Source organism: Xylocopa sonorina, chromosome 12 (genome assembly GCF_050948175.1).
Source record: "Xylocopa sonorina isolate GNS202 chromosome 12, iyXylSono1_principal, whole genome shotgun sequence".
Lineage (NCBI taxonomy): Eukaryota > Metazoa > Arthropoda > Insecta > Hymenoptera > Apidae > Xylocopa > Xylocopa sonorina.
The window spans coordinates 3,594,267-3,621,434 of record NC_135204.1 but is presented as its reverse complement, the minus strand read 5'-3'; the positions used below and the strand labels follow the sequence as shown (position 1 = coordinate 3,621,434).

General features: G+C 33.4%; 1 protein-coding gene across 5 annotated transcripts in view; it reads left to right on the top strand.

The window, feature by feature from the left end:
• The first annotated feature begins 21,583 nt into the window (after positions 1-21,583).
• LOC143429885 (ras-specific guanine nucleotide-releasing factor 1) overlaps positions 21,584-27,168 on the top strand; it is a 106,904-nt gene continuing 101,319 nt past the window's right edge. For all 5 annotated transcript variants that reach the window (XM_076905719.1, XM_076905723.1, XM_076905721.1 and 2 more), the window contains exon 1: positions 21,584-21,716. In XM_076905719.1, coding sequence (XP_076761834.1) covers positions 21,689-21,716 — 28 coding nt within the window. In that variant the 5' untranslated portion in view covers positions 21,584-21,688. The remainder of the gene's footprint in view (positions 21,717-27,168) is intronic.

The window sequence follows — 27,168 nt, the reverse complement described above, 5'->3', positions numbered from 1 at the left end:
GTACAAAACTCTGTAAACAGCAGAATTAGCGCTACAAATGAAGGTTTTTGATAAATAAAAGACTATATTTCATGTAGATGCACTTAAATCCAACGAAATGCAACTTAACCTTACTATACGACGTAATCTTAACAGAAGAAGTAGCCATCTTGAAGACAGAGTTCATAATTAAAAATATCGTAGACTACCATTAAATGTTGCTAAAACATTTGCCAATGAACAAAATTGAACCAATTTATTTAATTTAAAAAAGAAACGCTTGTTTTATTCTCTCACCCATTACTTCACAGCCTATAACATTCTTTTAAAATAGACAATCATAAGATTAAAAAAAAATCATAAACCACCCTATTTATCGCATTGGATACTAAAACTCGTGAACGATTTATTTCTTCCCACATTTGGTTCAGAAACAAGGAAACTCGACGAGGCGTTTGAGAACCACTGCCGTCGCGTTTCAACTCGCGACTTCGAAACGAGCCACCCTCGCGTCAATTTTTCCCAGCCAGAAGAGTCTGTATCGGTTCTAACTCGCTTTGTCGAATAACAGTCACGCGGTAACTGAAATACGAGGCGTCTCTTCGTACCTAACCAACTGCGAAATTCTCTCAGGATGCGGAACCCCGACGTCACTTCCTCCGCGTGTTTCGGATACTTTCCGCGTTTCCACATGCCTGGAGCACGGACGTTTCGAAATCCTAGCCGTCCTGGACGAAAACCCGCGGCGATCTTCGCCGTTCCGTACGGATGTCCGTTCCGTTCGAGATTCCACGAATGGATCGGTCCAACGGATGTCCTGTTTAATCTTCCGCCATGGCCGCCAGTTGCGGGCCTGTGTCGTCGCTGAAAGGGCAGATCCGACACGCCGCGGAACAGGGGTGGCGAGACAGCAGAGCATTTAGGAGGATCAGCTCGTAAGGAGGGTAGTTATGCAGAGTCGGACGACAGATTTACGGAACCCTGTATCTAATTTTCTTTCCTGGCTGATGTTAACGCAGGGTGGCTCGAAAGCGCGTTTCACGGGAAAAATTGAACGCGGAGATTCGCGCGTGGGGTTCGACGAGTCCGAGGATTTTCCCGAGATACTCCCGGGGCGAGTAAGTAGATCAATGGATAGCTCCTGTTTCCCTTCTTGCTCGATATTAGTATAGGGTGACTGGGTTTTTGCTTAACAAACGACGCGTGCGGTTCCTTTCTTTCGGGGATGGCTTTTGGGTTTATCGAGGCGTTTGTTGCTCGCGCATGAACATGTTTCATTTCGTGGCATGGTTCTTTTTTTTTTTTATGAATGTGGTTTTGTAGATTGCGATCAAATAATAATTTTGTATATCTTTTGGTACGATTTTATCGATGTTTTTTTAGATTCGGGCTTTTCAGGGTTGAGAATTTAGATTGAAAATATTTATCTTGCCGGTGGAATGGAATCGAAATGTTTTATTAACGCGAGCTAGTTTTCTTTAAAGTATACAGGACCAGTGTTATTTAGTCAAAGAAAATATTTTATTCAATTGTGTGTGACAAAGTATCTTCGAAAAATTCAACACTCGTGTAAGAAAAATATATTTGAATTCTTAATTACAGATTTTACGAACTTAATGGAAAATTTTCATTAATAGCAAATATTGCAACATGCAAATGTTATAATATGCAGCTGAAATTAAATTTGTATCATTAATTAATTCCGTCCTTTAATGCAAATTCGATATTCATTATTTTCTGAAAGTAAATTTGATTAATCTGTGACATCATTTTTTCATTTTCGCGTTTAAAAATAAATATATATTTAAAAAATAAATATATCTCTTTCAAATACTTCAATTTTTTATGATTCAGTGTATTTCATGATGGCAGGTATCATCGTACACATTTAACATATATTTTCTTTTTAATTGACCACTACTTAGTACTCTATAAGATATTCTAATTAACGAACAAAGTTATCTGTGAAATATTAACACTCGATCTACGCCACTTACCATTCTAACAAAGCACGCAAGTGTAAGTAAAAGTGGGTCACCATACGTGGACGCAGTAATCGAGAAAATGTAACGAGTATTACATATGGACATACGCAGTATCGAAATCAGAGAAAAGCAAGTAAACATTAAAGCTTCTTCCGTATAATGAAAACAAAATATTTATGTTTCTATGTTTTTTACATTACAAAATTCATCATATATATCGTGCTTTATTTCTTTTCATAGTTATTTTACAATTTTTAATCACGATTTAATTCGTAACAATTGTAATATTTATAGCAATGTGGTAGACATATCAAATTTGTAAATAATTCCGTAATGTATACAGTATTTACAGTAAATTTACCACGGACGTAGGTGTTACAAAAAAATTGTTTCCAGTATAACATTATAGTACAAAAATTGACATTGAGATGTTATTGTAATCAAAAGAGAGCCAGCTAAATGTTAACATAATACGTAATAGAAAAATGATGTATGCATTTGAATTTTTCATGATCTATTAATGATCATGATTGTAATAAATGTGTATACATGTAAAAAATAAATATCTACAATATTAATATTATTTTACATGATAAAAATACTATATTAATATAATATATAAACTAATATTTTGTATGGTAAAAATATTATACAGTACCCAATATTAGTATCCAGAAATGTCTCAGATGAAAGTTCAATAAATACCAGAGGAACATAATTTAGCTGTATCAAACTGCATTAATTAATGTCAATAAAAAGTACATGAAAATATCTTCATTTGAAACAATACGCGGCTTTTTATAAAAAGATGACTCCTGCGCATTGATTAATATCTCTCTCGCAAGCGTACATTTCTTTTTTATGAAATATTTTTCAATATCCCGATATTACTTTGAAACAATTGCTGGAAGAAATTAAAATAAAATATCTTGTATAGGCATATCACACAGTACTGACAAAGAATATAGAAAATACGGCAAATACATGCATGCTGCAACCCCTAAAAATTGCAGATGCTCCACAAAGGAAATTTCATCATATTCATCATTCCATTAAATTTATTTTTAAGCTTCATTTAGTATTATAATAGAACGGGGAAACATACATAATAATTCGCTCGAAATAGTATTCAATAAATTTAATTTAAATTTGTTTACACCCCCGTTTGAAAATGTAAGGTCATTTACTGGGTATTTTTAGTTAACCTTTATTATGTGATATAAATTTTATTATTGCTAAATTGCAATTATCTTCAAATTGAATGTTTTACATGTGCATATGAAATGTATTCTAATAACAATAGATTGTATAACATATACTATATATAGTACATATATACAATACATTTAAATGCTCTAAACAATGAAACACAGCATGTTTATGTGATGAATTTTCTTTTTAATTTCATAAAAACTGCAGTTTGCTATAATATATAACTTTCTTCCTTTTTGCTTCACGTCATCGCTCTTTTCGATACAGCCTCAGGTGTACTATCATTTTTAAAGTTATGTTACCACCAAAATGTTTCAATTACTATCTTTACAGTCTCATGTATAATTTAAATCTTTTACATTTCCGTTAACATCGTCCATTTAACATGTACAATATACATATTTATTTTCCATTATCGAGGTTCGGATAACCGAATCCTTAAATAATTAAACGCTGGTATAACCAGTCAGGTTCGACCTATATATTTTTAAATGTCCTCATCTGAAAATAGGATTCAATCCTTTCATCGAAAATTTTAAATCGCGGTCGCTCTAAATCGATTTTAAATTTCCAATATTAACAACCGTTTCTATGAAAACTTAACATGGTTGTAATTAAATACTTTGAATTTTTCTCATTCACAAAACGATTATTATTCACTACGTTCATTAACTAAGCGCTAAATAAAAAGTAGGATCATATTTCGGTACGTTTTCCATTATTTCCAATCGATTGATCAACTACGTTTTTATTTCGTCATTTTTCAATACAATTACTGATATTATAATTGCTTAAAAGTAACTTTTTCAATAGAACTTATTTGCCGTATCCGTAATGAACGAAATCCCCAATTGAAATCGCATCAGACATTTTCCTTTAAAGCCCAAATAAATTGGAATCTCCACGGAAAATAAGTATTCAATATCTGAGTTCGTGTGAACAGATCGAATCAGGCCGTCTATGCCTGTGACGCGAACATTTCATCGTAAAAATCCCTCTTCGCACCTTAATATGCATAATTCAACTAAAAAGGACTGTTGCCTGAGACAGGATCAAGTAATCGCGCATATCTTGAGGAATATTGATGTACGTGGTATATCTTTGGGTTTTTTATCGCCATTGTGTAAAATAAAAGTTTACAAAACAAAATTTTAAATAAAATTATTAGGAATGCTTTGATTATTTATTATATTGGTTATGGCATACTATGAATATTTTATTATTCGTTCAAAGTTTACAATTTGGTAGGAAATAAAACGATCGAAAAATTATTATTTCCTGTGAAGTAAATTTGTGATAAAATGTTCAATACGTAATGTTACAAGTGAATTGTGGAGATAATTTTACTTATTATATAGTGTTAAAAGTAAAAAAAATTAATAATAATTGTAACGAAGTTAGTTAAAAAAAAATAGTTTTATTCATAGTGTGTATTTAAAAAAAGAAATTAAATAGAAATGCAACAGTAATATTAAGGTAAATACGTTTGTGAAATTAGAAATAAATCTGAAATGGTGTAAAATACGAGAAGAATATAGATACTTCACTCCATTTGATCAAAATTATTAAAACAATTATATTATCTGATAAGAAAAAGTCTATATACATTTTAGGGTGCATTATAATATTTAACCAAATCGTTGAATCATTTCTTTCCCTCTTTGCACGACTAATAATGTTGACAGTTTTTCTTTTCAAAATACCTGAGGTAGTCTAGAGAAATTAATACTTTACTATCGATACGTTTGCACACGTCATTCAAGTACTTTAAATAAAATAAAGATTCCTCTGCAAAAACTGTAAAAGTAATCAATCCCAATTAAAGTTTTTTACATAGTTAGAATCGAAAATTCCAATTTCCACGTTCTACAGCAACAAAAAAAAAGAACTCGAATATCTTCCAACGTAAAAATAATTAACTCGAACCAAAACGAACCAAACCAAGCAATTTACATCAAACAAAATTCCACTCGAAAATCCAAATTCCCGCGTTCAACCTTAATTAAAAAAACCGAAATCAAACAGCTTTCCACGAACCAATAATCTCCTCAAACGAAGCCCCAAAATTCCATTCAGAAATCCAAATCCCGCGTTCTACCGCGATTAGAGAAATCGCAACAATCGCTCATTTCAATTTACCCAGCGCGGTGAGAGCAAGAGGGGAGAAAACAAAAGGAGAAAATAAAAAAAAAAGAAAAAAAACGATGCAATTTACGTCAAACAAAATTCCACTCGAAAATCCAAATTCCCGCGTTCAACCTTAATTAAAAAAACCGAAATCAAACAGCTTTCCACGAACCAATAATCTCCTCAAACGAAGCCCCAAAATTCCATTCAGAAATCCAAATCCCGCGTTCTACCGCGATTAGAGAAATCGCAACAATCGCTCATTTCAATTTACCCAGCGCGATGAGAGCCAAAAGGGGGGGAAGAAAACAAAAGGAGAAAAATACAAAACAAGAACGAAAGAAAGTAACGCGGTGTTAACGATCGTCGAATAGCAGCGGGGCACGGTAGCCGTGCATCGATTCACCGGTTCCGGCATCGTTTCGTATTGAACTTGATCCTATTCCCCGCAGCCCAATTAGCTCGCATATAGATCCGCCCATGCCGTGTCGTGTGGGGTGGCTTTCACCGGGAGTGTGCGCAGTGACAGGTAAGCGCAGTTTCTGGGGTTGGAGAAAAGGCAGAGCAGAGGAAGCAGCCCCGTGAACCCGCGGCGATGCGTCGGTTAGGCACGTCGTGAACACCGGCGGCTGAACGTCCATGGCCATGAGACGGTCCGGGTACCGGTAACAGGCCACGGCCAGTCTCGATGTCCTCGTTCGCGCAACGCTCGCGCTTTTCCATCCACCCTTCCACGATCACCGTTTAATAAGCCCTCGACTTTTCGAGCCGACGCGAGGGACGGTGGTTCGCGCCGTAGCCACCACGACGTCCGCGTCGCGTCGCAGCATCCTCGGACATCCGCGATCGAGGGGATATATATTTAGAGAGGCGGCGGACGCTGGAGGGGGGACCGAGAATCTGGAGCACGAACAGGTGGTGCGGCATCAGTCGAGCACTGGATAGGACAGATATGTCGGGGGAGAAGTAACAGGTACTGTGTAACCAAAAACAAATTCTTTTCGTTACCTCTGGCCCTCTCTCTTCTTTACTGTGGTTCTTGGCTTTCGTTTTTGCTCATCGGACCAGGTATTCCTCCGCGTCTCGCGTCACTTGAACGTCGATACCTGTCGCGAATCGCGCGCGATCAGATCGCTGGCGTAGCGAGGTACGCCAAGGTTTTGTATTTTTTACGTGGTTTTATCGTGGCACTCGTTGCGTGATTATGTAGGACGAATGATGTTCGAGGGAAAAGCGATTCCTTTGTCGGAGTTGTCGTTACGTCGCGGAACGCTTCGTTACGTTGTGATCGAGTTTCTATGATTGTTTTGAACGGGAAACGAAGTCGAGGTCCGTGATTCTTGGTATGCAAGTGTATTCTCGATTTTGAAAGTGGATTTTTTATTATTTCCTACGTTTGAATTTTTATTGGAGTAATAGTCTTCAAAGTGGATTACAGAACAGCTTGATTTTTCAAATTTAATCGTGCGGAGTGCGATGTTAAACAAAATGTTTATTTATATTCCTTGAAATGATTATTTAGCATTTTTTAAAATCGCTGTATAAAATTCGAATTTATTTTACAGTTGTAATACTCTTGCTCTCGCTCGTATTCGAAGCTTTAAAGCTTGAACGATTGATAGATCAAACTTTAAATGGTGGCTCTAGAACGTTTGTTATTCTTCATCTCTTCTAAAGAAATTTGTATTTAATTCTACAATAGTCGAATAATTAGTTGTCATATTTTTCAAATACACTTGGTAACTTTTTATTGTAATTTAGAGACAATAACAAAATTCAACAAATATTATATTTAATATCAGTATACTAATAGATTAGGTTCGTGATTCTAGATATTTTGAATTATTTTGAACTATCCGTAGTTTTACAAAATAATCGTGGAATTTACTTATTCAAGAAATGAAATGGCCTCGTTTAAACTAGGCGCCCAATTGGGGCGTTTCAATGTTAAACGTACCATACATTCTTCTATTACTGGAAAAAATGAATAGAATTTTTGTTCCATTCTTCGTAGATAATTCATAGACGTATATCCAATTTCTCCTTACGTGAATCGAGGTTAATAAAAGAGAAATTTTTGTTTCATACATTAAATACATGTATTACACAATAAGTGGTCTTCTGAAGAGAAGAGCAGGTATAAAATAAAATATAATCTCATAAACATAATTAGAAGAAGCATTTTTAAATAAACGAAATTCTTAACAAATTTTTATTCATATTGACTGAGTCATTCTTCTTAAATCTTTTTGTAAAATATCTACAATATCATTTTTTTTAAATATTTGCTACTGTATGCATTGAAACTCAATTTCTTGTTGCTTTTTGTTCATGTTTGTATAAACAAATTGGTTCGTAATACCGTGAATAAATTATCGACAGTTACTCGCAAAATATTGGTCCAACTAAATAAGAGCGATCGATTTTCGAATTAAAATACAATATCTGATATCTTTTATTTCATTACCAAATGTTTTTTATTCCATGTCACGAACGACTTTATGAATATCGCCCAATTGGTTCGCCAATGGTTGATGCAAAATTTTCACTTAACGCGGGCCCCATTTAACAGGAAAAAATCGCGTGCTGTTGGATCGCATGATTTTGATGGGCAATTGATATCGACAATCGGGGCGCGAGCGATAGCTCGAATTGAAGGGTGAATTTTGGTAGCAAATTCGAATAATTGCCAACCGCGCGCGCAGCGCTGAACTGTGCGTCGTTCCGTGATGATTTGCCATTACTAATGACAGCTGTTAAATTTTCATGAACGCGCGTTTCACAGTTCGCAAATGAGAGCTGTTCAAAGATTTATCGCTCCTATTGAAACTCCTGTATCGGTGCACGCCACTTTTTGCATTATTTTATCGCCCGTGTCATTTCTCCAGTAAAGAAATTGTCCTCCTCGAAAGATTAGCCCACGAAATGTCTTCTTTTAACGTTTACGCGGCAACGCATTTCAAGTTGTTCGTTATTCTTCTTTTAATGAAATAATATTTTTTGTTTACTTACTTGTACAGTCTATTATGGGACAAATGCTTTGACTTGTCACGTGTGGATTTTTCAAGGTTATTTAAAGCAATTTGCGGTCGTTTGAAGTATATCTTGAACGAAGGATCAGAAGATTTTTTCCATCGTACCTTCAGTTTATTGAAATTACAAGAATTATTTGAGTTTTGGAGCAAAGTATTCTTTAAAAGCAGTATTTTCAACAGTAGAAGCAATGTTTAGTTAAAGCAACCAGATAAATGTTAACAAATCACTTTGCATGTACGCTATACCTGAAAGATCATATATACATGAAACAAGCGATTAAATCGTAATCAAAATCAATCAGTACACTGACGTCCATACGAAACAGCCAAAGTGACTTTAACGTGAACTAAGAAGACAAAGTCTTCGAAGTGAATAAAAAAATACTGTTCCATTAAAAAAAAGAGCTGAGCTCACCCCTTAGAATTTATAAAAATGGCTGCATCTAAAATACCGTTGCGCTGATCGTAAGATGTCCATGTTATCGAATCGAAACTTTTACTTGGCCTACTTTCTCGAATAATAAATGAGCGAAGTAAAAATTGATCTCACGTGAACGCTCTGTACGTCCAGCCGAAACGTACTGTTACAGCACGCGCAACATTATTTATTCTTTAAACAATTCCATGAAACGTGCACGTATTTAACCAGGTTCCGTTGCTATCCGCTAATTAGAAATACATGCATAATTTGCAACGCTTCGAGAGACCCGCAGCAGCTGTTAACACGACATTTACTCTTCCTTCTTTTCCTCTCGTATTTCACCCTGCGCCTTTATCGGACCCGGTAAAGGTATTTTTACCGACCACCGCTCAATTTTCTTCTTGGTTGCCATTCGATGCCGCATATTCGCTGCACAGCTCGGCTATGTGGTTGTTTCTTCTTTTTCAAGGACGTACACTTGATTTCTTGTTCGCCACGGACTTCAGAAGCCTCGAATTATGCGGGTCTGAGGATTATCTTTCTGTTTCCAGTATCCTTCGCGCTGTTTCCCTCTTCGTTAAAGTTAGGTTTGGTTGTTCCAAGGTTCGACTTCTCCTTCTTCCTCGTGACTAATGTTGCGGCTTTAAGAAACCTTTTAACGAGATCTTTTACTTGCAATAAACATCCAATACTTCGTTTCAAGCAACTTAGGGGTAATTTGTCTCGCACTCGAATCGGCAACCCCATTTTTCCATTTTCTTCCCCGCGTGAAAATGGTCGCGTACAGTGTTGTGTAACTTGGGGAACGGTTCGTTGATTATCAGTTAAATCATTTGTTCGATCAGGGAATTCGACGAATGTGAGAACGTATTCAAAGATTAGAGGAGATTTCTGGTTTGACAATTAATATATTTAACGAATAAACGAATGCGAGTTAATATCTGTCTAATAATTGCAATAAATTGAAACTATCATACTTTATTTTAAAAGAAGAAATCAATTTTAAATGCTTCGCTTCTGCGAAATTGTTAAAAGTGAACAAGCTATCAGAATAGATAATTGGGCATAGATAGGCATGACGATTTTCAAAATAACATTGTCGTTCCAGTTTTCGTCTGGAAGACTTCTTTAATCCGAACGATGAAATTTAATCGCAGATTTCATTTAAATAACTTAACAGTACGCTGTCCTACGCAGTTATTTTAAGCAGAAAAGTGGTGGCGGATGAAACTTTCTGACAGTACAAGAAAGAATAACTGATGGAATGCAATTGAATCAGCGAGTTAAAAAACAGTACTAATCTCAGATCGGAAAATATATATATTCTTACTTCTCCATACTTCTTCTGTTTTTAATCCCAACAAATCATTTTATAGATTTTATATTTAGTTTTAAGGTTGTTTTAAAATAGCCAATCTCAAACTCTTACTGTTCTACAATTCACAGATTTAATTAGAAACAATAAGACTTGCGTTGATATTAAATCGCTTTTATATATAAACTGGGAATTGTAGAAACGTTAGTCCAACATTCTTCCGTGAGAATCTCTCCTTTGTTACCTTACCTTGAATAGTGACTTTGTAAGTTTCCAACTCTGATGTCTATTCTTCAGTGGTTTATTTTCCATGACTGAATTTTGGTTTTCCACATTCTGCTTTTGTATCGTTTCTACTTTCTTAATGCTATTCTTTACGTTTTGATTTAAAATTCACATTTCCAATACTTTTTGTGAGTTTGCTTTTATAATTTATAATTTATTCATCGAATTCATCATTTAAATTACTAATATATGCTATTTAAATAATAGTACCGAATAAAAGTATTGTTTAATGCTTTTTCTCAATATTTTCAATATTCTTTTCAATATTTAAGAATTGTCTAATATTTCTGAAAATATGTAGATCCAGAATACAATTTTACTTACAACATTTGGATTATTTTTCTCTCGTTACTTAGCGAGGAAGGACGAAAACAGTTATCAAAATACAGATTCAATTTCGTTATCTTTTTAATGAATAGAAAAAGCAGATGGATCAGCGGAGAATTCAATTAATCACTGGTAAAATACTGCTCTGTAAATTCAGAGATATTTGTTACGCAGAAAAACCTATTCCACCAATTTTGAAACGAACGCCAATATTTCAGAGCTGTGCTGGAAGACCTTCAGACCATAGAAGTGCAGAAATTCTTTTAAATATCCGTATCGTTGTTAAAAATTGCTTTTTCAATATAGTCTGTCAGTTCGTTTTGAATGGAAGGGGTCACAGTTTTCAATAACCTATGAGAAAATTACAAAAATTGCTCTGTGCATTGCGTAACACTTGTTGAACCTAAAGAAATTATTGCACTACAGTTCGACGCTATCTTCTTTAAGGCTAGATTTTGTCCTGGATATTGGTTTCTAATAGACATTACTCGATCGATTAAAAAGTAAAGTGGTCGATCTTTAATGTATATATATTGTTTTAATCGTGATAAAAAAAATCTGCTTTTAAAAGTAATGGATTGCATTTTTTTGTAGATTTTATATTTATTAATCACATTTTTCAATATTATGCCTTAATTACGACTATAATATATTTGTTCTCCATTAACAATGTCCGTGTTAAGCTGCACACCTTGTGCATTTTGTCTATTGTGAATCGAAGTCGATGTTTCTTTAGAATCGGACATTGATTGGCCGCTATCCACTGCTCGCCGTGAGAAAGTAGAAGGTTTTTCCGGTGATCAGATTCTCATTGTCTCAATGTACCCGGATTTTCGTTCCCTCACTGCCATTCGAGAGAAGGATGTTTTCTTTTTCATGTCTGCAATTTTCATGACGTGCGACGTGGTCAGAAATTTGACGTCACAAGTACAGTGCGCACAGATTACTGTTTTTATAACAGTTCAACTGAAAAATGATTTTAAAATTAAGTCAAGTTTATAAAATTTGATTAAAGTCTAAATTTTTACAAATACGAAAGCATATCTCTTGCAATAGAAAATGAGATGCTTGTTTTTTCAATTTTCCATACTTATTGTTAGTTTATCATTTCTTGGGTAAGGTTAAGTTAACAAATTTATTTAATATCTTTACTTGCAAATATATTTGAATTCCTCTTAAGTAATTTGACATACGATTAATACGTACATGTGTGATATTGTTACATAAATATTAAATCGTTAAGAGGTTCTGTTATTGACAATTCTCGGAATAAAATTATTTGTTTGTTTGGAATCGTTATCAGTAAATAGTCAATTTAATTATTATTCAGAAATTAATTATTCAGACGCGCTGACTACATTCATTGTTTGTTAGTTTAATGTACCGCACCATCCTTAATTGGATTTTATTCTTAGTTACATAGTACGAAAGCTGTCAGAATTTTTGGTAAAGTTTTTGTTGAATATTTACGAAGTGCGATGTACAGAGGATTTAAATAATTGGTCGCTGCGAAAAATGCAGTCGTTTAGAATCATATGAAAACTAAACTGCTGAAATACGATATTTTTCAAACTAATGTGTTTTAGAACGTTATTCGTTAAAAATATTTCACAAAATATTTAAATATTTTATTTTTCAAATATAGTGGATTACATCATCTAATTTGTTAAATTTGCCTTATAAATTTGGATATTCGATCATAAAAATGTGATCATGACGCATTGAATTATTTCCTTAATTCCAATTTTTTTCAAAATTATCTTTCTTCGAAAAATTATACACCGTTAAATCTTTCAATAAATAAATTAATTATTTCAATACTCTTTAAAATAAACATTGTGACAATGACACATCAAGTTTCTTTTAATGCGAGCTATAATAATCGTTATCATATTTTAATAAATGTAATAAAAGCATAATTATGATTCAAATTGCTTTGAGGGGTGTTCAATCTAACTGGCAACTAACAGTGCAATCGACAAGCAGTTAATTTCTTATTAACGATTAAATAAAAACTGCAGAATAAAGTTTCTTTGGCGAATTATTTGATTTAAAGAAAAAATTAATCTTGAACATAATTACTTACATTATTGTTTTTATTATATTATTATTATTTAATACCGATTTCACTCATGCATACATCGACTTCCAAAACGATGTTAATTAATTACATCTATAATGCCCAGTTCATAATTCATAAATCTTTCCTTCCGTTTGGCGCACTCCTTACCTTATTTACAAAGCTGATTTAGTATTACCGTTCACAAAGTTTACTGCTTTTAGCGTTACAATAACAGCGTTAAATGATATTGTGTAGCATAATTTCAAATAATAGTCTAATCATAAACAAGATGCATCGTAAACACAGTCTTCCTCCGTTACTCAGCAAACAATATCAAATCTTCTTCATACTTCTACCATTATTTGATCACAAGAAAATGTATAGAAAGATGGAAAACTGAGCTGAAAAAAATTTTTATTCCAAAATGAACGATACTTTAAACAATTTTTGAGCACATGTGCTTTGATACTTTTCTACTAGAAAAAGATAAATATTAATATACGTGTGTTAGTCTCATTATTAGTATTAGTTTCTTTAATGTAAATTTTTTCTAGATCAATTATTTTCGCATTAGTTCCGTAAACTATTAGTACTAATAACGGCTCGAACGCGCTGCGGTACATTTGATATTCGATTTTCACGGTGTAATGACGTAATGTTATACCACTGTTCTCGTATCATTTGTTGAATATTATACAGATTTCCAAATTTCATTTCTGAATGTGCTCAGACATCTCTCATTGAGCTTTGGACGGGTTATTGGAAGATTTATAGTTGTACGTGGACTCGATTCTTCGTAATTTTCGAAATCCGATTTAGATTGACGTCATGTTATGACATTTACATTATAATGGTATATTCTCGTGTACTTTTCACGAATTTTTCCTTAAAATGTAATTTATATCTCTATAATTGATTATAACAGTACCTTGCAATAAATTTATAATTATTTGCAAAAAATTGGATATTCTTATAATAACTTAATTTTCATTTATTAAAGGAATTAAACAAGATTTTTTGTAGACTTTTGTACATTGTTTTTGTTAACGTGAATTTTATATTCAGTTTTATTTAAATACTTAAAAACGATAAATGGAAAAATGATTGAACGTTTGTTTACAAATTAGAAATAAATAAAAGTAGATACAAAAAAGTAGATACAGTCACTTATTTTATGGTAACCATTTCAACGCTTTTTTGTTCCAACAATCCTGTCTGCCATATGGATACATTTCTCCAACAGTTTTCAATAATATCGACGTTATCTTTCAATCCAATTTTGACGGAGAAGCACTGTTTCATCACTTTTGTAGTTCATTATGGAATATTAGGTCCGGGAACTTTAATTATTTCCGGCAACGTTTGCGGCAAACGTACTCAGTTTGAGTGTTAGCCGTTCGTTCATCCTCTAATTAATTTCATTTCTGTTTTACCGTGATAGCAATTACTTTCGGAACATTGCACATTGTTCTCTGTTTCTTCAAAATAATTGTTCTTTCCTTCCATCGTAATAATAATAATTAAGCCCATTCGTTGAACTTAATGCTTTCTCATCTGTTAAATGAAAAACTTTGTCATGTCAAAGAATTGAAAATTTTGTCAAATGGAAAGTACCGATGTATGTGTATCTTATGAATGATCAGAATAAATGAAAAATAAAATTTATTGCAGGCTATACGAATAACTTAAATTGGTCGATGGATAAATAAGTACGTGTGCCATAAGAATGTAAAAACACTGTAAAGGTGATAAAGCAATATTTGTGGAAAAATTGTGTTATAATGTCAAAGTCGTGCCCATAAATGAACACAATGTATTTTATAAAAAAAAAAAAGTGAAAATGTATGAAAAACCTTGGCTGCCAAAATGTCTAATTGCATAGTTACATGTAGATAAGATTCTAGAAAGTATTATACACTGTATTACAAACCTTCAAATTTCTTTATATAAATTTATGCAGAATAGAAAAAAGGCAACAAATTTAGTTTACATTATTTCGTTTAATAAACGCACACGAGATAAAGTTATACTTAAAGTATCCTATTTTTTCCTCCAAGCCTGCACGCTATCCGCCGTAACACACTCTCACCCTCCAACGAGACCACCATTTTTCTCTATTTACTCCGAATAACGTGACAACAAATTTTTTTCTCCATTTTGCTATTTTCCTTTGTTTTCGCGAACGGTATATCGAAATATCGAAGGCAATACTCCACGTGTGTGCGCGCGTTCAATTAATTCAATTCGCTGCAACGGCATAAAGATGAAAAAGAGGGGAAAAAAGAGTCGCATCGTATATTCGGGACTGAAAGCGGAAGAGTGGTTCAGGGGAAAGATTTTTAACCAGCAATCGCGAGCGAAGAATAGAGTAATATCCGATCTCGAGTAAATCCTGTTAGCGGGACCGGAAATAAAACTGTGGACCGTGCGTCGAAGGCGGAAAATAATGATGCTCGGGGTCCGATGAAATTTCGCGTTCCACCGGACGCCAGCACGCGAATTTCCCGGCAACTAAATGATTATTCCGATAAATAAAAATCCATTAATTCCCGGTGCTCGTCCGGGGCATATCAATGGGATGCGATGGCGGCTTTTATTCGCTTCGGATGTTGAACGATGTCAAAAAGTGGCGGGGCGCTCGGGATGTTTAATCGAGCTCGATAAATGGCGGATGCAGGCTTCGAAATAAATATTCCCTTATTCGAGTGATTTATTTCGTTAGACGGATCGGTCGCTATTCGACCCGGAACTTCCGACGTATTCAGCTGTAGAACAATTAATCTCGACGGTTAAACGTAACGAATTGCTGAACTTTTCCTTCGACCCTATTCGAGTTCTATTAACCCGTTTCCTTTTTTCCGCCGAATAAATTGTTGAATTTTTCCGCGATTAAATATCGTTTCTGCGAAGAAAAGTTTTCTATCAAAGACAACGGTGTGATAAATGTTTAGAGTACAGTTTCTGCTAAGGTTTGTGACAGAACGTTCATTTTGGCATAATGTAATTTTAAACGTCTTATTGTAGGAATCTTGTTAAAGTAAATGGTAATATTATATTATTAAGTTTCACAGTAATTCGAAAAAATAGCTTTATACTTTTTGTAAAAATAAAATGCATTCTGGAATATTAATCACCATTTTTTGAGTACTTTTGATAATCTTCTTCTAATGAAAAATTTCTTCAGCATAAGTCAAATAACAATTAACCTGTTACAAAGTTGTATGCTAAAAATTTTGGAAAAAATTTGTTTAGAGCAAAAAGTTAAAGTTATTTTGGTCCTTTTAAGTAACATCTATATTTTTGACTTTATAGAATTTAGATTTATTTCACTTAAATTTATGCAAAATCACTTCACTTAAATTTTTGAATTCAAAATTTAATAAATAGACATTACAACTTAAAATAGCCAAGATTGCTTCAAGTTTATAATATTGATAATAAATTTGATCGAAACTTTTAGTGTACAAACCTGAAACAACTCAAGTACTGATTAATTATTGTTGGAAACCTTTGATAGAATGATTATCAGAAATGGCGGTTAAAGTCACATGATACACCCTGTATATACTACTTTGAAATCAGTTTTGGTAAATATAAACTCGTCCAATTAATTATATAGTTTTGCGTCCACGTAACATCACGCATGAAAGGTTTAATTTAGTTGCAGACTGTTGAATATTTGAAACGAGGTAATTATACACAATTAAGGAGTTAATATCAATGTTTTGTCATTGTCCACAAGTTATTGTTTAAACTCTATTATATAACTGATTGCTATTAGCAACAATTGTTACCGTTGTTTGAAAGCAATTTGAATATAAATGAAAACCCATGAGCAACAATTTATATTTCGCAAATGAGTCCTTTTCCACTTATTGAAACACTTTGTACTGTGATTACATAGTTGTATAATTGTTCTATACACTTTATTACTAATAAACATTAAATAATTACAAGTTTTGTAAAATGAGATACAATTATATAAATTTAAAATATTAAAATTGAAACATCTAAAATTGGAATATTTGTCTTGAAACTCGAATCTTCATTTATTTTAAACAATTTAAAAAATTCTAAATATTTGAATAAAAATAAATATATCGTAAATATTCTATACTTATTTAGTAGCTAATTAGTATTATTTTAATTAATTTAGTTAATTAGTATTTGATTGAGGTCAATTCAGTCAGTTATATATTTTTATATTTATACTTCTCCATAAGTAATGATAGAAACAGTGAATATAATATTGAAAAATGAATTATGAATATACATGTTTTCAAAAATTCTAGTATCGCGTTGTATTTCTCAAAATGAAATTCTGTTATTTTATTCTGTCTTTCTTTACAAGAAAGTTGAATAGAATACAGTTTTCCCTTAGATCGCTTGCATCTTTTCTGACCTTTCGATAGATGGATTGTGTACGTGAGCTGTCAAACGCAGCATAAGACTTTTGTTTGGAATCTAAACAGCACGTATTCATATCGCGTCGAAAATGTCAGAATTTGTTTGAAAATAGCAGCATTCGCGGGAGGTTTTTCTTCGCTACTGTCTTTTGAAGAGAAATGCTGCAGAAACGTGCTTGTGGATATTTACGGTGACCATGCACCATTAGAGCCAATTTGCAAATATTGATTTCAACATTTTAAAAGTGGTGATTTCGATGTCCACGACAAAGAACGCGAAAAACACGAAACAAAAATTCCAAAATGAGGAACTTGATGATTTATTTAATATTGATCCATGCCAGACACTTGAAGAAAACTATTACATTTGCTGGAAATAGTTTTCTACATAAAAGACAATTGCAACTCATTCTCATGTCCAATATATGCATCTACGCATATGAGAAGCTCTAAATATGTATTAGCAGACTCTTCCAAGCTCTTACTCAAGTTCGTTTGATCTTAACAGTGGCACGAACTGCCTGAACTACTTTATCGCTCGTAAAAGACCGTCTTACTCGACTCAGGCAAGGTTGACTATGCGATTATGCGGCTGCCGCACTAAACCACATCAGACGAGTCATTCGCAGGACACGGATGATCGAAAAGCCTGTCTGAAAAGCCAAGTATCCATAGATATATAATTCTTGCTTACCCAAGTGCTGCGTGTCCGTTCCTCGTTCCATTTCAGTTTAGGTCAAAGCGTCATTTTATTTTGACTTACTGCGAGGTTATCTATGATTTATGTCCTCTCTCGATTCATTGAACGATCGCTCACTTCGAGTTTAAAATTGCTCCATGCGATTTCAATAATATTTGTATTAAGTTCTGATCGAGTATTTTTTGAACTTACAGTTGAATAATTGTTAATATATACATATATCATACAATAAATTTATGTTCTATAATTTAGTGGAAAGAATAAATAAGAATATGCTAAATGTTGATTATAGTGTTCACAAACCAAGTTTAGTGAATGCATTATAATGGAGTAATAGTATTACAAAACACTAAATATTTAAGGTAAAATTCGAAAAGATGTCGGTCGTCAATCGACACGCAATTTAGGGGGTGGTAGGAACGAAAGAGTGAACTTTAGATCTCTGATTTGAAACACTTGTATGAAAAGCAAAAAGATTATATTAGAATTGATGGCTAAGCAATGCGTAGATATCCTAGAATACTTTATTCGACTTGTTCTCAAGTTCATACAATAATGCCTTCTTAGGCTGTTCATGTTAGCCTTAAGGATATCCCCAACGCTATTCGAACGTTTAAACAACGAGGAAATAGCCACTCGTGCACCCTGCTATCCCATATCCCTTACACATTCTTAATTTTTATAAAGAAGAAATATAGTACGAAAATTATGTGAAAGAGATTAAATAGCTTTTCACGTCCACTACCATGCTATATATATAAATACTTTGTTAACTACAGTCGCTACCTCTCCGCTCTTTAAACTCTCGCTGTTTCCTCTTAACTCTATCACTCTTCGTTCTCAACTGCTTCATTTGTCCTGAAAATACACCCTGTTCACTATACACTTCTCATGCATCCATTCCTCAAGCTCTCGCGGTTACGTCAGCGCTACCCTTATCATTCTCAGTCACACGATCCTGTCACCAGCTCCTGTCAGCTACAAGCATTCTTCTTTCGTATCTTGGCCTTTCAAACTCGATCGCAGGCAGTCACTCTATTTATTTACGTCCAAATATCCTGTCATTCTAACTGTTCATCCAATTCCACGCCATAAAATCATTCACATTCTACATATATTTGGCACTTTAAACCAGTGGAACTCTAATCTAGGGTCAGAGTTGATGTTTGGTGTTTTTCTTAGGCTAAAGAAAAGGTTAATTTAAGGGAGAAGGGTAATGATATTTTATATAATTGTATCGATAGCTATGATTGCTTCACTGTGATTTGAGTTCAGACAGTTCGAATCTGATATGGTCAAGTTAAACATAATGTAATATACTTAAAAAATGGGTGGCTATTGTAAAACTTTAATACACGCTGTGTTTCATATCTATTTATTATTATTTACTTTTGCAATTACTATTATAAAATGTTTCATATATACACAACTTCCTGCAGCAACAATACATCGCAAGTAGTAAAACGTATAAAACAACAAAAAAGAAAAAAGATTGGTTATAAACGCGATATCATTTCTCTTTCGGCCAGAAGCGATACGCGTTTGTAGCGTTCAAATATCAGTTAGAATCGTAATTGGCACATATTTTCTTTACAGATTAAAACGCGCAGAAGAAACAACTGGAACGTTGAATAATAAAAAGGACAATGTTTGTCAAAGTGATATCAGAACAGAGTAAAGCTAATAAATATGATTTTATAAAAGAGAAAAGAGAGAGAAAGATATCTTTATGATAAAGAATAAAAATTATTAAACTATATACTGAAACAAGTTACATCTAACTCTTACCTGGCTTCATTTCATTCAATCATAGCTCGTATTCAATTATTATATCATATGTATAGTCGAATATTCTAATCGAAAGATATCGTGTACAAATGAGTTAATATAAATTTAATAATAGCTCGGTTTCACGTGAATGGAAATATAATGGAGCCTTCTATATCCGATCATCCATTACCCGAATATTCTCGTTGCGCTACCCGAACATCCCGTTATCCGAATAGAGTGTCTCCTACATAACAGGCAGATATATAGCTTCACCTGTTGCGAATACCTTCTGCTTATACGTGTAAAGCGTATAATACCTTCTGTGGTTGAAACTAAGTAATTCTAATCCACCTGCAATTATTGTTGAAAAATTTCTACAATCTCTTTATTATTCAATTAGCAAGATATAACATTTAATAAAGATTTAAACGAATTCCTAATTCTCTGAAGATTTTGCGTGCATTGCGGGTGTAAAGGTGAAAGAGAAGAGAAAGGAAGAAAAGAAAGGGAGTAAGTTTTGTTCTGAGCCTCCCAGTGGACTCGTTAGTAAAGCTACCAAAATGGCGGAGCTGTGCCTTAAACGCGTGAATGTTAGGGATTGAGCAGAGTTTGTCTTTTTGTAATAAATAAAATAGGAATAAAGACTTGTATGCTACATTTCTATTGGAATTAACAAAGCTTAGATATTTCGAATACTAGGGATTCCATTATACTATATTTTCACTACTTGTTATAATTAAGCGTATATTAAAGTCTCTCTAACTGTGACGGATTTATATAGGATGTTTATGCAGTTAGAGCCAAATTAAAACGGAAATTAATAATAACGAAATTGTGTTCTATACTTTATATAAACTCCATAAAAAAATGAAATGAAGATGTTCACTCGTAGCTACGTAAAATTTCATTGTGCATCTGTAACTGCGTTAGCAATAATGCTCGCGTACTTGAGGGGTTTGCAAAGTCAATTTCCTCGAAAACGAAATTTCCAACGCAATTTCGTTGTTTTTACTTCCTTCTTATTTCAAATACTAGAGCACTGCTCGTTTCGCTTTCGTCTCGTTGTAATCGAATATTTTTCAATTTTCAATGAAGATTTATAGTACAGATGAGAAAGTTTATAGTTATGTGAAATTGAAAATTACTTTTTTTATTTTTCAGATGGAAATTTATAATATGAGACGTAAATTATACACACGTGTTACATATAGCAGAGTTTAAGCAATTATTACGTTACTTAAACAATCTGTCAAAGCAACACATCCACTGCAACATATTTTGCGTTTTGTTGGACACTAATTAATCAATTTTGTTAATATATCATTGCTCTTCTTGTTTCATGAATATGAAATCACAGAAATTACTTGCAGGGGATTGACACACACAGTACTCGTTTCAGAAAATATATTTACATAACGATATAATATAGAACGAAAAGAAAGATACATAATTCTGTAATTTTTTAATATTACATGGGTTTTTACTTCTTTTGTAGATATTACACAGCCCCAGCTTATTAGACAAACTATAGTCCCTTACCTCTGCATCTCCATCGCGCAATAAATAAAAGTAAGGAAAAGAAAATTGATAAAATAAATGCTATCGACAGGTTTACTAAAAGCCTCGCGACAGAGAAGTATAGATCTCTCATTAAACTATGGAAATTTCCTTTTACCGTACACTTTCCCGTCCACTATAAACGACGCCATTTAATATAAGCTCGAGGATCTATAGTTCGTTTATTAAACTGCTTTGCACGTAGTACACGACGCTTCGAAAGGAAGCTAACGATAACTTGCGAGCTACCTGTAAGCTCGACATATAATTCAAAAAGTTACACGGCTGTTCGTTTGTTTATCACGTTTAGAATTGCGGAGGGACGTAGCCGAAGTGAGCGAAGAGATCGGAGTTCCTAAGGCAGTTACCGCGGCGTTACTCGTCCGCGCGACGACGACGGTGCTCTTTTCTACGCCATCGCATCCAATACAAGGTATTCTGGACAATCAATATTTATTCTACGGATCGTCGAAAGGAAGCCAAGTCCTTCGCCAACGACCTGCGATCATGCTCAGCCCAAAGATGCAAAGGACTGGTAAGTAATTAATGAAATCTATGCTATCGTAACGCCAATTTATAGCCTCGCTCTATAGATATTTCAAAAGCGCCCCTTCGCGATGGAAGCTCTTATCAAATTTGCAATTCCAACGAAACGACGAGAAGTTACGCGATAGAATATTGAATAATTGTCCGCGAAGAACGTGATAGTTGAAACATTTAAAATTCCCCTTGACAGAAATGGAGATTTTAATGTTTTAATATTCTTTTATTGTATTCACGTTTTACGTTGCAAAATTGGATAAGAATCCTGTAAGTAGCTTTTTAAAATGAATACAATTTTATTTGTAACAACTTGGGGGTAACATAAGAGGTTATTTACATACAATATGATAACAATGACATATGTATTTTGTATTCTTAAGTGCAATGTCCAATTTTTCGTACTTAATTTCGATGAAAAACAAGTTCTCAGTATACATTTATTCAAATACTCAAAATACATTTATTATAAACTGGTAGGTACGCAGGAAAGGAAGCGTCTAACTGATTTTAGGGATACCGTTTTGAATAACCTTTTTTCTCAATAAATACACTGTATTTTAATTTTTCAGTTACACAGAAAAGTATATTAGTGAAACATATCCTATTTGGAATGGATTCGATTTAGTTTTAATTAATTTTATATTAGATTCAGATCAGATTTACTTTAATTTAGGACTATATTTTCATTCCCAGAGCGAAGCAAAATTGTTCTCTATATTTTCTCTAATCATCCTTTTATCAAGAAACTATTGTCACTACTATTTGTACCTTTAAACTCTACAAGTTTCATTAGTAACATATTCAAGTATCGTTTGAAACAACGAAGAAATTTCAGGTGGACATTGTTCGTGTAGCAACCTATACAATTAATTTCAGCCAGTTCATGGCAAATATCAATGTTATAAATATTTCGAAGAGTTATTTTTAGTTGATTCGAGATGTTCTAATTATAATGCGATCATTATTCGGTGTAATTAAGGATAAAATTCAGGTGATTGAATTTTACGGTCAATTGAGTGTTATACGTATACTGTCTTCCTTATGCAATATTGGGAAGAGGAATTTTGTAGATTTTAAGAACCATTATAGAGAGTGTACAGATGTTGGAACAATTTTATTTTTAATTTATGATTAGTGTTACTTAATTATGTCGAAAAGGCTACTACAGTGTCGTCATATGAATGCTGTTTCAGGAATTTAATGTTACATAAAATGAAGTAAAGCAGAAAACAAATGACAATAATAATCAAATGGCGAACGTCCGTGCACTTCGCGTACGCGAGAAGCATATGACATTTATGCACGTGAAATATGCAAAATATGTCAATAACATGCACAATATGAAATATTAATTTATCAGATAGTGAAATACCAAAAATGAAGCTTCAAATGAGAAAATGTTATTTTCCCTTTTCGAGGTATTTTTACACGTAAAATTTACTTTTTGAACGGTTGTACCACTGCAACATACACCGTATAAAAACAATACCTGGTATACATTAAATGAATTGCATCGACGTTATTGTTGACCAAAAATGTTACGTAACGTAACTTGACACGTTTTTTTTTTATTCAAATAAATACTTCAAATATGGAGAAAAATATTCGAAAATCGATCATTGTCCAAATAGTTTCAATACCCATTGGACATTGAGAATGGCTCTCAGGCCAATGAGATTTACATTGATTTTAGAAAAATGTTTATCTTGATTAACCGTTCGTGAGTTAAAGTACATGATACTGAAATAACATTCGTCTTCTATTGCTTCAATGGTTACTCAGCTTGTGTAAGCGAATTTTATGATCATAAGATTGAATAGACAGATCTCTAATTCCGTCACAGTAAAAACTGACATACTTTAGAAATTTTGTGTAGTTGCTATTTAATTAACTCATTTATTAATGACATTTCTACCATTTTTTCTCCGTACATAAATGCGTGCGATAGTAAATATTATACATAAAGTAAACAGTCGAAGAGCGACGAGAAGGTGGATGAGGGTGGCAATCAGCGTTCAGCCTCGAAAGAGAGTGGATCTGGATTAATTAAATATTCTGTTAATGTATCTTTCTGTTTATTTTATCCCATTAAAAGTAACGTAAAAATTGCTTCCGTAATGAAACTAAGTAAATACATTCTGCATAAATCCTGAGTACTAGCGTAAAAAATGGACTTTCTTTAATATTTCAAAACAGGTCATTATTGACTTCAGTTGTAAATCTTAGTTGCTACAATTATTATGTTTTATTATTATTTTCTTATCTGTTTTCTACATAGAGTAGAAGCTCGCGTATCTGAATAGTCTTGGACGCAAGATAATAGAGGTTCACCCGTTATTTCCACCCTTAGGTCTTTAAGTTCGGGTAATAGAAGCCGCCACCGACCCTGCGAGTTCGAATAACCGGTGCTGAACACGAATTGGTTCGGATAGACGAGGTTCTGCTGTATACATACAGCAGTGGCCACACATATTGCACCCCAAAGCAGCAATCGTATTATTGGGCATTAAAAGTTTCATTTACATTGGGAAAAGTATAAAATAAGTTAATGTAGCTATAAAGTGTGCGATTTACTCGCACGACAAACTGTCGTTTAAAGAGTGGCGCCATTTTATTTGCTACTATTCAATCTACGTTTTAATTTGTTCTAAAGAGTATTTATTAGTAGATAAATAGGCGAATATTTTAAATAATTTGTCAGACTGTCGAAACTTTTTTAAGTGATTGATATTATTTTTTATTTTTGAAGGTTTTTTTTCAATAGAAAGAAAAGAGCTTTCAGCCGACAAACTTTAATTGGATTTTAAATAAATCAATTTCGTGCAATTCAATGGTCGGTCTAAAGAATCTGTTCGAATAGAATTTTTAACAAAGGGCGAGCAGACTGTTTGAAAAATTGGTACAAAAACTGTTGAGCAGTATTTGTTCATTTTTTTTTCAAAGAGTCGTTTCTATGAAATCAGAGGGTAATCTATGCAACAGCCTCACGAAACTCCACTGGTTTTCATCCGACACTCCACCTCGAAAATTTGTCGTGTAAATTCCGTTTTATGAACGTTGAAACACCACGAAAATGTTATCAAAAATGTCTCTTTATTTTTTTGGCACATCTGTGCTTTTACAGATTTCCAGGACGGTTTTTGTTCGCCGTTTCCATCGCATGCTGTTTTCAATTAACAAACCATTACTTTCTGTACGCTCGAACAATATCGAAACGTGTAGTGAAATTTACAATGCTTTTTTGCAAAACTTGTTAAACCATTAGGTATTGAAATCCGTATTCGCTGTGAAATATACGATTTTATAAATTCATTCTTGTATTTTAAGCCGGACAAATTAACGTTGTGTAAATTCAAATAATATTCTTTTTTTCATTTTATTAATAAATAATTTATAAGCACACTTTTGCGTTTGCTGTGTCCACATTACTTACAGTCATTTGTGCTTAATTCGTTACGATAAAAAATTTGTATACAAAGTTTTGATTGGTATACAAAGTTTCAGATGAACAATTTTCTTGTAAAATTGTTGCATGATTTTATTTAAACAAAAAATTTTTGATTATTTTAATTCATAATTTTATAAGGTTTAAACTGTTTAATATTTAATATTTGCAAAAAGAAAAAGACTTGTAAAACTGCCACGATGATGGATGCATTCAAACTATAACAAATCGGAGAACTTTTCAGATTCGAGCAGATAGAGAATAATATGTACTATACAATGAAAGGTTCCTTGACTTTATAAACATTGAATCCATCGACTGCAACTTTCTGAAAGATCCAGTGGAAACGGGTGGCTTTCAAGTAATTTCTACCCCTTTAAAACCTATTTAAACAGAGATAAGTAAGGGTTGTTTGATCAAGAATACACAGCAAGATTTCTGTCACTTTAAATTGACCCAAAGATAACTGCTTCAGTATATACTATTCATTGTTGACAAATTCAACAAAATTAATTACACAATTTGAAATTTGTACAAATTAAAATATGTCTCGACTTCTAAAATTTATTATTTCAGTCTCTTAATGGATCAATACATAGTCTCCATATATTTGTGTTTGGTATTGTTTATATATAATTTGTTTATTTACTAAAAGATATTCTCATTCATATTTGATACACAATTATTTTTTCACTGTTTCTTTTCATTTTGTCATGTTAGTGTCTTAAATTAAATATTTATATTCAATCTTATAAGAGACAGACAAAGAGACAAATTTTTTAAAACGCTCATTTAATGGTTAGGATATGAACGTATTCAATTGTATCAACTTCCCTGGATGAAGATCAAGGCCAACTATTGTCGAATCAAATGATTGGTATCACGATGATTTGTATAGTGTATGATATACAATACTGGTAACGGAAATATTGGAGCAGGGACAGTACGTACAGTACTCCCTGATCCGGTAATCCCCGTGACCTTATCGAAAACGTTTGTAATCCAATATTCGACGCTAATGCATGCGGACTTGTCACAAGTTTGTACGTTGCGTGTTAATTCAATGCAAGAATATTCAGAACGCACGCACCAGTTATAAATCTGTTTCAAATTCTATGACAGGGTAAACCTACGTGCGTGGATTAACGCTGTTGAATAATGCTGTTTCCGCCAACGTTGCCAACTTTTGGGCGTGTCACGAGACCAATTCCGTTGAAGCCGTTCCAGCAGAAAGATACACGAAACTTTCGCGTAAAGTGATTAAAAAAATATTCGAGGAACATTTGTTATGAAAGAAATGTGTAGATATATTCACTTTATACGCGTGTCGAATATAAGCGAAGGATAATGTATATTAAACGCAAGATATACAAGGTTTAGCATGCAGTGCAACACAGTAGCTGCATGTAGTTGGGAATCTCAATATTTTGTATGCAAATCTTGTTTGGTGCACTGCGTCAACACATCGCTGCTCAGCAATGAGTAAACAAAATCGAAAAATAGTTGAATGTTAATATTATTGTCATACGTACTTTTACAATTAGGATCACGATTTAAGTATTAGGTTGGGGAATAAGTTCGTAGCGTTTTTACGGAAGACTTTTACTTAAACAAGCTCGTGATATACCCAGGCTCCCAATTGTTCGGTAAATCCCATTGAATGAAGGTGATTGAGAATCGTTTTATGATAGTAGTTCATTTTTTCCGCCAATTCACGACTGGTTTGGCGACCGTTCTCATTCGAAAGTGATTTGAGACGTTTTTCATCGAATTCAGAAGACCTTCCGCTGCGGGGCGTGTCATCGACGCCAAAGTCGCCATTTTTGAACTTTGCAAACCATTTCCGTGCTGTAGACTCGCTTATGACACCTTCTCCATACACGCCGCAAATGTCCCGGGCTGCTTCCGCAGCTTTCTAACCTCGAAAAGCAAAGAACAGCAGGTGTCGAAAATGTTGATTTTTACCTCCTGGGTATTCCATTTCTAAGCCTCAAAACTA